This window comes from Gymnoscopelus microlampas, assembly GCF_963454915.1.
Source record: "Gymnoscopelus microlampas genome assembly, chromosome: 6".
NCBI lineage: Eukaryota > Metazoa > Chordata > Actinopteri > Myctophiformes > Myctophidae > Gymnoscopelus > Gymnoscopelus microlampas.
Genome location: NC_139943.1, coordinates 29,443,810 through 29,460,964, shown reverse-complemented (window position 1 = coordinate 29,460,964; position 17,155 = coordinate 29,443,810). Strand labels below are relative to the sequence as shown.

The 17,155-nt window shown below is 42.5% G+C and overlaps 1 protein-coding gene across 4 annotated transcripts in view; it reads right to left on the bottom strand.

Annotated features, from left to right (window-relative positions):
• The window catches only part of LOC311046641 (kinesin-like protein KIF21A), a 70,168-nt gene that overhangs the window by 11,970 nt on the left and 41,043 nt on the right, over positions 1-17,155 (bottom strand). For 3 of the 4 annotated variants that reach the window (XM_084059096.1, XM_084059098.1, XM_084059099.1), the window contains exons 10-25: positions 16,368-16,434; positions 15,610-15,807; positions 12,237-12,312; positions 11,525-11,639; positions 8,693-8,881; positions 7,898-8,097; positions 7,062-7,169; positions 6,685-6,753; positions 6,012-6,157; positions 5,690-5,834; positions 4,794-4,997; positions 4,198-4,299; positions 2,630-2,795; positions 1,705-1,725; positions 501-558; positions 205-259 (exon numbers count right to left, since the gene is read on the bottom strand). In XM_084059096.1, the coding sequence (XP_083915222.1) occupies positions 205-259; positions 501-558; positions 1,705-1,725; positions 2,630-2,795; positions 4,198-4,299; positions 4,794-4,997; positions 5,690-5,834; positions 6,012-6,157; positions 6,685-6,753; positions 7,062-7,169; positions 7,898-8,097; positions 8,693-8,881; positions 11,525-11,639; positions 12,237-12,312; positions 15,610-15,807; positions 16,368-16,434 (1,919 nt within the window). The remainder of the gene's footprint in view (positions 1-204; positions 260-500; positions 559-1,704; positions 1,726-2,629; positions 2,796-4,197; positions 4,300-4,793; positions 4,998-5,689; positions 5,835-6,011; positions 6,158-6,684; positions 6,754-7,061; positions 7,170-7,897; positions 8,098-8,692; positions 8,882-11,524; positions 11,640-12,236; positions 12,313-15,609; positions 15,808-16,367; positions 16,435-17,155) is intronic. The other variant, XM_084059097.1, reaches the window with a different exon arrangement.

The window sequence follows — 17,155 nt, the reverse complement described above, 5'->3', positions numbered from 1 at the left end:
AATGTAGTTTGTCACAAGCTCTTTGCTAATAGTTTTCATTGGTTCAATGTCTACAGACACAACCACTTTCACTTAAAAACAATGTGGACAAAAACTGCAGATCTACAAGCTCACAATGCGTCGCAATGTGACGCATTGCAGCTTGCAGACCTGCGTCAGAAAACATGACATGATACAAGCAAGACCATTCCAAAACTGGCGTACCTTACTCCTCGATTTGGTCTCTCCGCAGAGTTTCATGAGGTCTGATGCCAATGTACTGGATAAAATAGAACATTTGATAAATTAATACTACTGCAATACTGTACAATACATAGGCATTTAGCAGATGAACTTCAGCAGCGCAACAATGTAGAGCAACAGAGTAAGAGACATGAACCCTGGTCAACCAACCAGGTAAGTGGTCAGGCAATAAATAAGAGTCCTTAGCCAACAAATATGTGCTAGAAAGTAACTTGGCTACAATATAATGCAACCATTAGATGGCGCTGTGTACTTACTTTCCATCAGCAGACGGGCTCTGGGCAGACTCATCACTGCTGCTGTCGTCTCCATTTTCTGACAAACCAGAATGGAAAAAACATTAAAGCTATTGAAGATCATTCCTTGGGTGTGAAGCGACTGAAATGATAATGCTCTGAACTGATACTCAACTCCTCAAATGACCAATTAACTTCACTTTAGATGCATTAAAGCAAGTGGGTTCCAGAGACCCACAGGGTTCCTTTAGAGGGTTCTAAATGGACCCTACCAGGTCTGTAACTCTGAGAGTGTACAAATGGAACCAAACTTTTGTCCACATTTGTACACTCTCACAGTTATGGGTGGTGCTTGAAATAAAAGAAGTTCGAGAACCGATGCACTAAAAGGCTATATGAGCTTTTCATCAATGAATGTCCATTTATGGAAAAAGCGGCATTAGTTATAGTTGTTCTAACATGAATGTGGGTAAAGATGAACGACAGAAGCAAATGGTGAAACAATGTCAGCTTAGAGCCATGCCTTTTTTAACCATAAAACGAGAAAAGCACGGTCCTTCGTCCACTCACTGCTTTCAACGATGGACCAAAACAGGAGAGAATTGGAGGTCACAGGTCTAACAGACAGGTCAGTTGGGGAACGGGTTATAAAGATGAGTATGCGTGTGTGTGGGAGTAGGAATAAACCCAATATGATATCATACAAGATGAAGAAGGGTCAAAGGGATTATTAGCCCGTTGCTCCCCGGAGTTCTGAGAGGAATAAAACAAAAACTGTGTTTTAGAGTTCCTGCAGGAAGGTTCCGGAGGTTCTTGAGTTAGCTGGGAAGGGAAGTGCTAAAGCATGGTGACTGTAGCACATGGTGAGCTAGAAGAATGTGTGGAGAAAACGGGAGAGGAGAAGAAGAAAAAGAAGAATGCCTAATTTCTGCTCAGTTGTACGGCGCTGTCACACGCCGGAAATAGCCTATCGACTAGACTGGCTATTTCGGCGCGTGACACGGCCGTACAGCAAAGTATAAATCAGGCTGAAGAGGTGGGGTAAAGGGGTGGGGACGGGGTCAGCAGACAAATGGAGGGAAGCCTGGTTGCATCGCACCTCATGCACCTGCATATGTTATGTTGTTCAGTTAGTTCCACAGTGTGGGGAGAGAGAGGGGGGGGGGGGAGGCCACCATGCATTGGTAAACATATAGATAAGGAGTCTAATGTATTTTCCACTTACCAGCTGGGATGTTACCTAGCTCTGGAAAAAAGAAAAAAATCAAGGCCACATGGGGGAAACAAACACAAAATCAAAAACACATTCCCCCAGAGTAAAAACTTTAACTGGACAGAGGCTGGCATAAAATTCCCCAAAATAGAATATATCAGCATAATAAATGGATACAAATTCAAATTCCTCAGCTTTCAAGGGACAGTCGAATTATTTAAGGTTCATAGGTTGAATATTAGTTCCATACCAACACAAATACAAATTTAGTGGGACTTTTAATACCAGCATCTGTTCAGTGACAGGCAACAGGCAAAGGGCAGCTAAATAGGCCCAGTCATGCACTAAACCAAACTAGCCACACAGCCCTGGTTCTGGAAGCCCAAATTCTTGGATGGGACTTCTGATACATGTCAACTGTCGTTTAATTAATATCAGTCAAATTCCTGATAGATGAGCGTGAGACATGAATGGAGGAGGTGTCACATGAATTTCTGTTCTATGTTGTCTGCTCAGTATTGTAAACGGGTGTTTCTGGGTGGTCCACTTAAGGTCTTCCATCATATCTCGACTCTGTCGGGTGGAAACCTCATGTCCAAAACTACTACTTTTCAGGATTCAATTATTTTAGTATTATTATTTTAGTTCGGTTTAGTTTAGTTAATTATTGAAAAAGTTTTGAAATAACAATTATTATATTTTTTTATTTATTTTTGTCACAACCCATACAAAACTGGTCCCAAAACCCAATGTTTGGGGAACGCAGCTCTACAATATCAATATCATGAATCCCACAAAGTCCAGGAGGCCACTTCCAGGAGCAGGGCAGAGCCAAGGGTTTTTTGAGCCTGGTTTATTAGCTACTCCAACTCAGAGAAAAACACAGCTACATGTCCAGTGTGATGCGAGTTCCAGGAGGTGCAGGGTGACCGTTTACCTTGCAGAGCGTTCCCCAGCAAGGCATCCAGCTCAGGGTTGAACTCAGCCTTCTCCTTCAGCATATGGAAGAGCAGCTGGTTCTGCGTGGCACTGGTGATCTCCGTCTGCTTCAACCTGCCCTCCATCACCTTCACCTGGGATTCCTTCTGAGCTGCCTGAAGGCCCTGCATGAGGAAAGAGCACAAGCGGCCGTTATTTACATATTTGATTTATTTATTTTCGGGATAGTGCACATCAACCCATTGAGACCTGAAGCCGATTCTACATGTCTCCTAAATCTCAACAGTATTCTGAAAACCCTATGTTTCTATATCAGTGGTGCTCAATCTTTTTCATGTCAAGGACCCCCAAAATTATATGTATTTGGCCGCGGACCCCCATCAAAATATGTTGTTCCAGAAACCCCCAGAAGCAAAGATTTCAGTTAAAAATGTTCGCTTTAAAAATATATATATTCAAAGATTTGCACACATTTTCACGGTTTTTCAAAAATAGCAGATCTACAAGCTCGAAGCGCGGCACTCGGTGCCGCGCTATGAGCTTGTATATCTGCTATTTTTGAATAGCCAAAGTGTAAAATAATGCTTTTTCGCTCAAATCTAAACATGACAGTTCCAGGTCTTAATGGGTTAATACACATTTCAATCAATAAACATGATAGGTAAATATGCCAGATTTAGATATACAGTACGCTAATGTCCATCCATAGTCCCACATACAAATAGACCACAGCAACAACATGACAAAAACAGAGAGAACATACTGCCTAAAAACTAATTTTAAGAACACCATACCTAGTTTAAACCCAACTAAAATCCCAAATGACTTGACTACCAAAGTCTAATACCTAAACAATAGAATATCTAAAGCCTAATTTGAATTATCTAAGATTTAAAAAGTATCAATGGTCACATGTTTCTGAGCTATTTTTAACCATTGTTTTAGTACACAAGGTGGGGCTTTAGAGTGACTGGGAGGCTATTCCATTGCAGGCTTCCCATGATGGAGAGGACATTCTATCCAAAAGTGGTCTGCCTACGATGGACCTACGGTGGGATTCTACTGGGTTTGTAAGACCATAGGTTTCCAAAAAGAATTGTCTATAGGTCATATATAAATGATATACACACACATCACGGTTTCATATGGAGGTAGGTTTGTTTAGAGAGTGGTAATGGTCAATAAGCTACAAGATTGGCAGGGCTATCATAGCCAAATATAAACTAGAGGCATGTTGGAAGACAAAACATTCTAAATAAAATGGTCACCTTGGGCGGTAGCAATTTGTCAGTATTGGCCCCTGGACTAAAAGGCGTTTTTTTTCCTGATAATTTTTCTGTACTTTGCCTCTGGCATTTTTAGCTGGTTGTCCAGATTTGAAATATGGTTGACTCTTGACTCTGCTCTCAGTCGCTTTATGATGAGAGAACTGTGCGCTTTCAGCTGGGAAAGAAAAACGCGTTGGTGGCCACACGGCCAGTACAGCTTTGTTTTTTCTAAATAAAAACACAAATATATAAAAGAATAAGCAGAGAGAGAGAGAGAAAGCCGAAAATACAGTAGTACCTTGTTGACGGCCATAGACATGAAATTGTCGAGGAGAAAACGGGATTCTGTCAGCGTACAGGAGCCAATCACAGCGGAGATGTCCACCGTGTCTCCCTCCTCCTGAAAACGCACAAGATGATTTCAGTGTCAGTTAGTTCACTTTAATTTAGGCAAACACTCAGCATCATACCAGAAAAAATAATTTTATGATCTGATTTGGGATGCTTGGTACAAGCATGCCTTATATTCATACACTTCCACATATCTACTCCATGGAACTGCCTTGTAGAACTATAGTATTTTACTGCTATATACACATGGTATATCGTTGCTGTCGGGAAGGGGGAAAAAAAGGATGTGGTTGTGGAGAAAACTAAGGAACGCTTTTCTTCATTTTAACCTCCAGGATTGTCTGCCTAGCCGATATCACTTTAGATAACACCAATGGAAACACTGAGTGTGATTGGGCAGAAATTCATATTCCATAATTAATGGGTAGGGTTCAGTATGGCAGTGGTTCTCAAAGTGGGGTTCGGGGACCCCCCAGGAGACCCCCCAGGAGTCCCCAGCTTGTAGAATCGGCCTCAAGTCTTAATGGGTTAACTAAATGTCACCTTGTGTTCCTCCATCTGCATGATGTTGGCCTGACAGTCTGCGATGCTGTCGTTGATGTAGTCGATGTTGGCCGTCAGCGTGTCAATCTCCTCGTTTAGGTGAAGCGCCGCCTTCTCTGCTTCTGGCCCCTCCCCCGACGCGGCCGACAGCCGGTCCCGCTTCCTGATAACCTTCTCTTTGCGCTTGGTCAGCTCCTCCCGTTGCTAGGAAGATAGGCACAGGACACAAGACTTCATGCATGGCGAACATCATGGATGGAACCGTCTACAGCAAGGGTCTTCAACAGGGAGTCCGCCAAATCTTTGTCTGATAGAAACTTTGATTTTGCATTAACTCTTTAACTGCCAGAGTAAAAGTGTAATAGTGTGACACTATTACACTAAACACCCAGTGCTAGCGAAAACGAGTGTTTTTACAAACCTTTAAAAAATCATGGAATATTTTCCGTGATCCCTTTCCGCATGAAGATCGCCTCATTACACACATGCGGATCTCGGGAGTCTTATTTTTGTATTAATTTATCCGCTCGCACTAATCCATTGCCAAGCTGTGGCCAGTTCAATGTGCCTTGTTTTGGCCGTAAAGCAAGAGGAACGGCGATATAGGCATTTTTCCACAGGAAATAAACAGGAAGTAAACAAGCCGTTTTTTTTACTTCCGGGTCTGACGTCATCTGGCAGTGAAAGCATCATTCATAAGATAGCCAACAGTGCCATCTGGTGGAAAACCACTGAAAATCCCCAACTCGTCTAACTTGTCCATTGCACTGTGGACAAAGTACCATCGGACGAATGAGCTCGTCCATGGCAGTCAAAGAGTTTTTTTTTATGTATTTTATCGTTTTATCGATTAAATTGTTTAGTTTAGTTTTATTTGCACCCGTAATGTTGTTTACCTTCAGCAGGCGGTTCATGTCCGCCTCCATGTTGGCGATGGTCATCCTCTGCATGATGACGTCAGTGACGCGGCGCTCCAGAGACTGCCATTTCCCCCTCGCCACCCGGGTGGAGTACACCCCCGCGGAGCGTCTGTACGACATCCTGGGTACGAACGTAGTTGAAGTTAATGATGTCATCAGTTGAATGAGCCCGTTCATTGTCAGTTTCATACAGGATACATGCAGTACACAAGTGCAAAATACGTCGGAACACACTTAAATAAATCTGCACAAATATGTGTTTGTGAGCACACACAGACACACACACACACTTACTGACCTGGTACCATTGGGGGCGGTGTTTCCAGGTGCGTACATGCGTCCAGAGGGGGGTCTGTGTGCGGAGTCCTGGAGGGAATCCGTAAAGTTGGACTTCCTAACGACCTTCCCTGAGGTGGGTCTGGCCTGCCTCCTCAGAGATGTCACCTAAAGCCCATGCACGCACGCACAGACAAGAAGAAATGTAAAAGCAATTCAATTAAAGAAATAAGAACATAAAAGGGACAAAAAGGGTTTTTAAAAATGGACATTGTTATGATGTCTGGCAGGCATAACAAGAGACCAGTAACATTGCCAGTGACTTGCTGAACTGTTTGAGAGCTCAGAGTATACGTATACTTGTCTAAATGGAAGTACATACATTGATTGATTGATTGAATACTTTATTAACAGTATACAAATAGTACAGGGGTACGATTATACAATGATGCTAAAAGGATAACACAAAAAGCCCTAAGGAATTGTTTCCATTGTGGTCCTATGTATTCAATTCATGAAAACATTTAAAGACAAATATACAAGAAATCATCAACACTAGTAGCAATAAACGTATATGTACAGAAAACAATGGGGGGGGGGGGGGTCATTTCTGGTGTCAAGCTTAGGACACTTATCTAGGACCAGCTGCAAATTGCAGACATTATTATGTAGTGATGTGTCATATGGTGACTCACCTCTTCTGTCTTTCTCCTCAGAATCAACTCCTGTTGCCTCTTCTGAGCCTCTAGTAACCTCAGCTGGTGCTAAAGACACGCCAACGTCACAGTGTGAATACAAACATTTAATGAGTGGGTTGGTTAGGATTTGCTCATTTCAAATCTCCCAACATATACCAACAAAACTACTGTCACTTTCCAATATATTTTCCATACTTTTGTGCAACACTGTTATACGGCAAAGTATAGGACATTAATTTATGAGGATAAAACATGGAGATACAAGGTTCCTGTCCGACACCAACAATAACTAGCATTTATCTATATGCAGCAGTTAAGACTGATGGTCATGGAGGGACATAATGAGAAACTAATAAAAGAGGCTTGTTGCTAACCTCCTGCTTGCGTTGGTCCTTCTTCAGGGTAGCGATCTCTCTGTTCCTGCGAGACTCATTCATGCGGTTCTTCTCCTGCTGTTCCTTCATTTGCTTCATCAGACGGACCTGGTCCCAACATAGTAAACATTCAATGATGTTACAGTTTATTACAGGTGTCTGCAAAGCCAACGCCGTCTCAGGAGAACAGTAAAATGTTGTTACTTGTAGGGGTGTAACAGTTAATCTTTATCTTCTTATATTCTTATAATACTATAATTGGCGCTATGGCGATATGAAGGTGGGGGGGTTGAATGTTGGGGGGGTGGGGAGATTATGGCGGTATCTAGGTGGGGGGAGGTGGGTGATGGGGTGGGGAGGTTATGGCGGTATGGGGTAGGTGATGGGTGGGGTGAGGGTTGGGGTTGTTGTGGTATGGGGGTGGGGGGCTGGGTGATTGTTGTGGTATGGGGTGTGGGTATGGAGGTTCTTTTAGGCAGGATGGGGCCAAACGGCCCCAAGGGCACTTTTTCTTGTTGAACTAATCGAGGGTCCAAAACTGTACAACATTTTCATATACCGTATTTTCCGCACTATAAGGCGCACCGTCAGTGCGCCTTATAGTGCGGATGCGCCTTATAATCCGATGCGCCTTATATATGTATCAATATTGGTTCCCTTGGTTTCCGCACTATAGGGCGCACCGTCAGTGCGCCTTATAGTGCGGATGCGCCTTATAATGCGGTGCGCCCTATATATGAAAATAATACATTTATTGAAGGTGCGCCTTATACTCAGATGCGCCTTATAGTGCGGAAAATACGGTACAGTACACTGCTATGACACAACCATCCCACCTTAGTTTTCTTCATTTCCGTGACGTCCAGCTGGAGCTTCTTCAGCTGCTTCTCGTACTGCGACTGGTTCTTCAGCAGGCGGGCGTGTTCCTTCTGAGCCGACTGGAGCTTCTGCATCTCCTTGTTCATCACGCTCAGCTTCTTCTCGTATTCCAGCTTGATCTTGCGAGCCTTGTCATCCTGGCCGGTCTCCACTGACCCTGGAACAGGGACACAAATGGCTCTTTTCCACTGCGATGGGTAACCCTGAACATTCCACCACCTGAAACCAAACCTTCCAGAACCTATGAAGTTCTGTGATGTTTTTTTGTTTACGTTTCCACTATAACCAGAAACACCCCTGAAGTGGGAGATTAAGTCATTAAAAAATCTAGATGTGCTACTTTTTGAAAATGTAGGCAGATCAACAAGCTCAAAATGCGTTGCTTCGCATCGCGTTTCGAGCTTGCAGATCTGTTACTTCTGCTACTTTTGTGTGACGCTGTAGTATGATCAAGTACTGTAGGACATTCATTTACAGAGAAAAACACAAAAAGTTAAACTATGGAGATAGGAGGTTTCTGCCCGACAGCGACGATATAACAGCTGGTGCATGACTAACTTTCACTCGTGGTTGAGTAACATTTGACCAGGGGTGTGTAGTGGTGGCGAAATAATATGTAAAACTAGAGAAAGACACATAGGTTTTAGAGGCCTGGAAAGGCCTCTAGTTTTACATAGGATTTCGCCACAACAAGTGTCTAATACTCAAGTAACAGGGGTTGAGTTTACTCTGTGTCCGCCTCTGGTTCTTACCCATGTTCTGCAGCACACGGTCGCGCTCCAGCTGCGTGTCTCTGATCTTACACTGCAGCATCATGAGCTTCTGCTCGTACTGCTGCTTGAGGGTGTGGAGACGCCGCTGGCTGTTCTCCAGCTCGTCGATCAGCTTCTGCTTGATGGCGATCTCACAGGTGATGTTGGCCAGGTCTGCCTGGAAGTTCTCTTAAAAGTGGAGACGAGATGAAACGCACATGATTTAACCCATTCAATCCGGGAACGCATCCGTGTCATTTTTTTATTTCTTTGGCTATTCAAAAAATAGCAGATATACAAGCTCCCAGTGCCGCGCTACGAGCTTGTAGATCTGCACATTTCTTTTATCGTGAAGATGTGTGCAAATCTTTGAATATATATTTTTTTAAACAAACATTTGTACATTATTTTGTTCCAGGGAACTCCAGAAGCAAAGATTTGAGTTAAAAATGTTGTTTCAAAAAATATATATATTCAAAGATTTGCACAAATGTTCACGATTAAAAAAAAATCACACCCAGTGTGAAGTGGGTGGTGTGGTCATCACAGACCCATGACTCACTTAAAAAAAACATAAATGTGTTTTTTTTAAGTGCATAAAAATGTATAGGACTATGCACATGTGTCATGTGTCTCGCTAGCCAATCACAGTGCAGCAAGTGGTCATCACAGTGATGGAAGCTCATTTAAAGAAAAATATAGATTTGCATTGAATGTGTAGGGGTTAGGGGTGTACAATGGGTGGCCAATCACAGTGCAGGGTTAGGGGGGTACAATGGGTGGCCAATCACAGTGCAGCAAATGTCAATGTCCCAACCTCACATATAGGGGGCGGTTACACCGCCCAAAAATCTTTCTAAGTGTCCAGGGCCCTCGAGGAGGTGGGCGCCTGCCTTCCTGCCTCCGGGAATTTTCTTGCAGGTGCCTGGAAGGCCCACCTGGGCCATCGGATAGTTATGCCCAAGACAGAGGCCTCTTCCTGGGGTAGCGATGAGTTCAGCAAGGCCCAAAATCCTGGTTCTCAAAAAAGTTGAGATTTTCGGCCTGGGGTCCCCCAGGGGGTCCCCGGGAACCTCTGGAGCCCATGCAGAAACTTAGAAACATTTTAGATTTTTTTTGGAGAACCATGATTTTGGCCCTCGCTGAACCCATCGCTACCCCAGGAAGAGGCCTCGTCCTGGGGTAGCGATGGTTCAGTGAGACCCAAAATCCTGGTTCTCAAAAAAAAAATCAAAAATATTTCTAAGTGTCCAAGGCCCTCGAGGAGGTGGGCGCCTGCCTTCCTGCCTCCGGGAATTTTCTTGCAGGTGCCTGGAAGGCCCACCTGTGCCATCGGATAGTTATGCCCAGGACAGAGGCCTCTTCCTGGGGTAGCGATGGGTTCAGCGAGGCCCAAAATCCTGGTTCTCAAAAAAGTTGAGGTTTTTGGTCGGGGGTCCTCCAGGGCGTCCCTGGGGACCTCTGGAGCCCATGCAGACACTTAGAAACATTTTAGATTTTTTTGGGAGAACCATGATTTTGGCCCTCGCTGAACCCATCGCTACCCCAGGAAGAGGCCTTGTCCTGGGGTAGCGATGGTTCAGCGAGGCCCAAAATCCTGGTTCTCAAAAAAAAATCAAAACATTTTCTAAGTGTCCAAGGCCCTCGAGGAGGTGGGCGCCTGCCTTCCTGCCTCCGGGAATTTTCTTGCAGGTGCCTGGAAGGCCCACCTGTGCCATCGGATAGTTATGCCCAGGACAGAGGCCTCTTCCTGGGGTAGCGATGGGTTCAGCGAGGCCCAAAATCATGGTTCTCAAAAAAGTTGAGATTTTCGGCCGGGGGTCCTCCAGGGGGTCCCCGGGCACTTCTGGAGCCCATGCAGACACTTAGAAACATTTTAGATTTTTTTGGGAGAACCATGATTTTGGCCCTCGCTGAACCCATCGCTACCCCAGGAAGAGGCCTCGTCCTGGGGTAGCGATGGTTCAGCGAGGCCCAAAATCCTGGTTCTCAGTCCAGGGCCCTCGAGGAGGTGGGCGCCTGCCTTCCTGCCTCCGGGAATTTTCTTGCAGGTGCCTGGAAGGCCCACCTGTGCCATCGGATAGTTATGCCCAGGACAGAGGCCTGAATTTGCAAAGTCAGCCAATCACATTACAGTTAGTGGTGATGACACTAGCTGTAATGTGATTGGCTGATATGAAAAAAGTATCGATTTGCATTAACAATGGATGGGTTAGGGGGTACACAGATTTTTTGGTCGTTGTCCAAAACTCACTTATAGGGGGCGGCTACACCGCCCCAAAAATAGCAGATCTACAAGCTCATAGCGCGGCACTCGGTGCCGCGCAATGAGCTTGTATATCTGCTATTTTTGAATAGGCAAAGTATAAAATAATGGTTACAGCTCAAATCTACAATGACGCAGATGCGTTCCCGGATTAAATGGGTTAGAGGGCCGTTCACAGCCAAGCACTATAAACTATAACGATAACTGTAACTATATCGTTCCACGGTGTCTTTGTTATAGTTGTGTGTGAACTCTTCTTCCACAGAAAAGGGCTAAATCAACATGGAAGTTTACATTCTTCTTCTTCTTCTCTTCATTCTGGGCTTTGTGATGTTATGTATAGTCAGAATCAGCTTTGTTTGCTTTCATTTATGTGATAAAAGAGTCTTTGAGAGTTGTTTCACAGTACATTGGACGTAAATGAGGAGCTATTTTTGGATAAGTAATTTCAAGTCAACTACTGCGATATATGTCACTAACTGGACTAGTTACATCATGACAAGGTAAGTACACAACCCAAACCAAAGTGTCCTATTGCATTAAGGCTGAGTGGAGGAACTTGTTACCTTTCTCATCCTGTTCAGAGTCAGAATCATCAGAGCTCTCCTCAACGTCCATCTCCTCCTCATCCTCGTCTTCTTCCTCATCTGCATCCTCGTGGTCGCTGCCTTCCTGGACCTCCTGCCACATAAATTGACAAATCATCTTAAATAGTACTACTACTTCTCAACAAAACGAGATTTGTGTTGTGTTTCAAATATTTAAAATTGTTCACATTTGTTCAAGATTTTCTTTATTTTTATATATAGCTGATGTATATAGGGTTAAACTGATCTTTATAGCATATTAACTAATTTAGCTGGGGACCCTCTGGAACACCCTCAAGGACCCCTGGGGGTCCCCGAACCCCACTTTGAGAACCACAGATCTAAAAGGCAGCGACACACAGTGCAACTTCAACAACTTCAACATTACTGCCTTCCACACATTAGAACCACAAGAAACTAGTGAATAGATGTCTGACCATTTAGTTCACTCTGCTGGCTCTTGTGGTTATGAGGACAATCTACAAAAATTCAAAACATTTCTTAGTGATTATTCTATTGATATAATAATCGAGGAGCATGTCAATGAATGACAATCAATTACTCATTAACCACTTAAGCCCCGTTTCTGATATATATAATGACAAGGAAAAATATATAAGTCTGTTTCCCCCCTAAAAAAGTATTATTTTAATAAAATGGATTACTTCTTATAATTGATTACATGAATTACCATCTCAGCCTCCTCACTCGCTCTCTCTATAATCTCCTTCTCCTGGTCATTGTCAGGGACCTCCTCTTTGACAGCACTGAAACAGTTAAACAAGAACATTATCCATCAACTTGCAGTGCACATTACAATGCAATACAGACGCTCATTCATATTCTGCAAGCACAACACAAGGCAATCTCAATACAAGGCAATCTCAATGGGCTTCAATGTGCAGTGTACTTCCAAAGGCACTCTGTACCGTTACATGACCACAAAAAGCGTACAAAGACTTCATAATTCATACATGAGCAATGAATACGTCCATCACTGTATGTGGCTCACAGCAATCCATGTGTGTGTAATACAGAACAGCCTCACACTGTTGCAGTCAAAGGAATACAGTAGACTTTGGAGATAAGCTGAACATTGCAGTGCAAGAAATGCATTAGCATTTACCTCTGTGTTCAGTTTAGTGCACCACTATGACTTTTGACATGATGCAAATTGGGGTGCAACAGTTAATCGAAATAATCGATTATAAAAAATAATTGATAGGTTAAATGTTTTACAAATTTCATAAACATAAATAGTGACGACAGCCAGTCTACAAGCTCGTAGACTGGCTGTCTTCACTATTTTTGCATGACACCGTTATGCGATGAAGTATAAAATAACCCTCATTGATTTGTTGATGTATATTTTTTGGTTTAAAATATTCAAAAAATTTGCTTTTTGATTATTCGATTAATTGAAACAGTAATCGATAGAAGAATCGCTAAGAAGATAATCAACAGTTGCAGCCCTAATGCAAAGCTAGCTTGTACCACCAGCTAGAAAAATAGAAGAGTGCTAAAGTGTTAACGCACAGAGATTAAACAATACATCTTCTTGTGGCCCAAATAGTTCCGTTGATGTCGAACTTATCAGCCAAAAAGTGACAGTATTCCTTTAACACAGAAATGGGATGCTTTTCAAACATGTCATAAGATTCTGCATAAAAACCCAAAGCCAAAAAAGCATGACAGGAATAAGTAGCACAACAGAAATCTGAGAACTCAGTTCTGTTGGATAATGCTTTATCCAATCCTTTGAGTTAGCAGGCCTTAGGTGGTGGTATGCACAACATCATCCAGACAGGCTGAATAAACGAGGAAAAAGAAAGATTAACACAGGGAAAGGAAAAATAGGTAGTTACCATACCACGTCAAGTTACACATATAAATAAAAATGTAAGATATCACATTTGGTCGATGCGATCAACTTCAAAGACCTTCTCAAAACAACTCAGACTTGGAAAGATTCCAACATCCACAATGGAAATATGGATTATTCTGTCGTCCTATCAACCAAAACGGAGACACTGGCCATTTATTCCTTCATCCAGTTTGGGCTTTCAGTGGGGGAGTTGTCTGAGAAATTAAAATGACTTCTGTACATGAATTAAAGCTGTGAATCAGCCAAATCAATAGTAGTAACAGATACTTAATTTGGGAAACTGTATTGTCTGTCATAGCACTTTTGCTATTACATGAAATTTGTCCTCTGCAGTTACCCATCCCAATTATTATTAGGATCAATTATTAGGACCCGGGTGATATTAATACGGCACCCGGGGACCAGTTAGGGGTTAAGTGTCTTGGTTAGTTACACTTTGACACATACAGTAGTGGTAAGAGTGTGGTAAGAGACAGAATTGTGACCACCACTCTCAAAAGGAATACTTCCATATTTTATTTTATTTTGTATCACGTTTGGTGTATAACCTGAAACTAGAAACAGCAGGGGTAGGAACCATAGATCTTAGAGTTTGTGTCTGTCCAAGCTGACATGTTTGCTCCAAATATGGGAAAAGCGGGAAGAGATCGATCCCAGGAGAATGCCTGGAGGGGAACATGCGAATTGTGGAATTTCTCGATGGAAAATCGGGAATGTTGACGAGTGTGCTCCCAGGCTGGACATCTTTCCAGTCCCAAGCTTGTCTTGACAGGCCATGAGGAAAGCACTAATTATTAGGGAAATAGTGTGAAGGGGGATTATGAGTCAGTGGTTGATGGGACCTCGGTAGCCACTACAGAGCATCTACAGGAAACATTAAGGCTTAGTGAATGTTAAAGTCTTTGGTGAGGAAATTATGTGCTGCTAAAGTAGCAGGTTTTTCTCCAGGTGTGGCAACTACCTGTCAAAACAAAACAAAACAAAAACAAACTCCACATGGAGGTTAGAAGCAAAGGAATGTGGGGAAGTTTTTGGGTGAAGACAAGGGGGCGCGTTTTGGGGCGAAGACAAACCTGGCGACCTCAACCTCCTCCTCAACCTCCACCTCCCCCACCTCCCCCTCCTCCATCTGTCTCTCTTCCAGCAGCTGCTGGAGTCTTCATGGGGGGAGAGGTTGAAGGTACACAAGGGATGTGGAAAGGAGGGATGGGGAAATGGAAGGAAGAAAGGTCAGAGGGTAAAATGCAGACATAATCCATAGCATCTATGATAATTTGGCCGCGGTCGGGTGGAAACCTTGTATGTCCAAAACTGTTACTTCAGAAAATTCGGGGGGAAAATAACCTGTGTTCTGATGGATAGCAGATCTACAAGCTCTGCTAGTTTTGCAACTTTTTGTGCCCTACTTCGTCAGCATTCATTTACCCCCCCAAAAAATAAAGGCTTGAAATATGGAGGTACAAGGTTTCTGCCCGACAGCAACGATATTTGATAGATGCTTTTATCCAAAGGGGGCCTTAACCAAAGCACCACGACTAACTACTGTATATTTGTAGTGTAAGTGGCCCAAGTGGGAGTCACAATCCTAGACGCAGTTGGGGTCAGGCTCTGCTCATGAGCTACATACTGTAGGAACAACACTGCTTCTCACCGTATTTGAACCTTAGCTAGGACAATCGACAGAACCTCTACTGAGTGTCCGTGTCTATATGCACCATACCATCTAACCAAATGTGTGAAAAGGCAAAAATATTTCCAGCAGCAAACATTACCATGCAAGGATGGTAAAATAGTCATTCACTTTGAAGCTCAAACTTAACATAAACAGAGCTGTATAAACAGATTACCAAATAAAATGTTACAATACAATAACTTACCCCTTGGCTATCCTACATGTTTTTCACCATAGATTATCTATTATTATCTAATAGCATCTAACGGCAAATGCACAATTCTTCTGGTTGTGTAAGATTTGTTTATTTCTAATGCAATGTGACACGTCTCTGTCTACACATCTCTTTATTCCCTTTTAATTGTACAAACATTTCTTAGTCTTGATTTTGGTTTGATTGGTTTAATCTTTGCTTTGGCAATGCAGATGTATGTTTTCTCATGCCAGTAAAGCCCCTTTGAATTGAATTGAATTATTAAACGTTGCTTCAGACCCTAACGACCGTACCTTTTCTTCTTCTTCTTCTCCCTCTTTTTGAGCTTCAGCAGGTCTTTTTTGGCCAGTTCGATGATGTCCGAGGTCTCCTTCTCGGGGGCCATGGTGGAGAACGAGCCTGGCCCTCCGTAGAAAGACTGTCGGTTGGAGGCACGGGAAAGGTTCTTCCTCAGGTTCTCGCTGATGGCCTCGCTCTCCAGGAGCTTGGCCCTGGAAGAGGGAAGGGGGACACAAACAGGTGCCACATGGGTCACAATTATTATATAATCGCCCGATCACAATAATAAATAACTGTTAAATAATTTTACGTAATCATCAGACTTGTTCCTATTCATCTGTAGGAATTAATCTGTGGAAATGACCAATCTACAAGCTCACAACGCATCATGATGCGACGTGCTGTGAGCTTCTAGATCAGCTGTTTCCGATTTTTAGAAAGTATAAAATATTTAGATGCGTGGCCTATTTGGGCAATAGTACATTTATTTCTTTGAATTTAATTGGGACTGGTCATTGTCCGTAATTTCGATGTAAATTTGAGTCATTTGTCATATCTGCCCTTTTGCAATTTGTGTTTACAAAGCCTAAAAGACAAACAGTTCCAATGTTCAATGCCCAAAACACAATTAAATCGTTAAACAGAATTATTTGTACGACAATTAATAGTCAACTAAAATGTCATGATCGTGGCAACCCTACCCCCACCAAATAGAAATTAAACAGATTGACAGACGGAGAGAGAGAGAGAGGTACTGTACTTAGTTATTTACCTGAGTTCTTCTATCTCTTTGATGTAACTCTGTATCATGTTGCCAATCTCCTCATTCCCTCCTTCACCTGGGGGATGAAGCAATCAGAGTTCATTAGAAGATTAGATTAGATTTCAAACGTGTTATTCAAAAGATAATGAAATACGCACATCACTTCTTGGGGTACTGGGTTCAAAATAATCATGGAGAAAAAAAAGAATAGAACCTGCACACTCATATGCTCCAATACAATTTATTCAACTTTTCTTTATTTCGGAAAAGCAAAAAAATAAAAGAAAATGTATGAAATCAATAAAGTTCATGTGATTCTATCCTATCACATCTCAACTCATCCACAGTTTAGTTTAGTTTAGTTTATTTCAATCAATTTTGTGGTAACATAGTTAAAATTGCATAGGTAATATGAATATGAATGTATGCAGTGATGACCCAATGTCATCTCTACCAGAGATGAATAAAGGCATTTTGGGGTTAGACTTTTAAAGTTTTAAATTCAATAAAGTTTGAATTGACTATGATCTGATCTTATGATATATTTTTCTTTCATTGGCTCTCATCATAATTGTATCCACACTTTATTATCCCCTGCAGCACTAACCCAATATTTCACCTTGCGGATCAATAAAGTTAATCTTTTCCAGTCTCATTTTACCTTCTCTCATATCATATTCTCTCTGATCTTATTTGAACAAATTTTCATTTCACAGGGGGACTGCAAGTTTCTGCAAGGTTGAACACAACTGCAAGTTTGAGCACAAAAACACAGCTGCTGGGTTTTGTTGTAACTC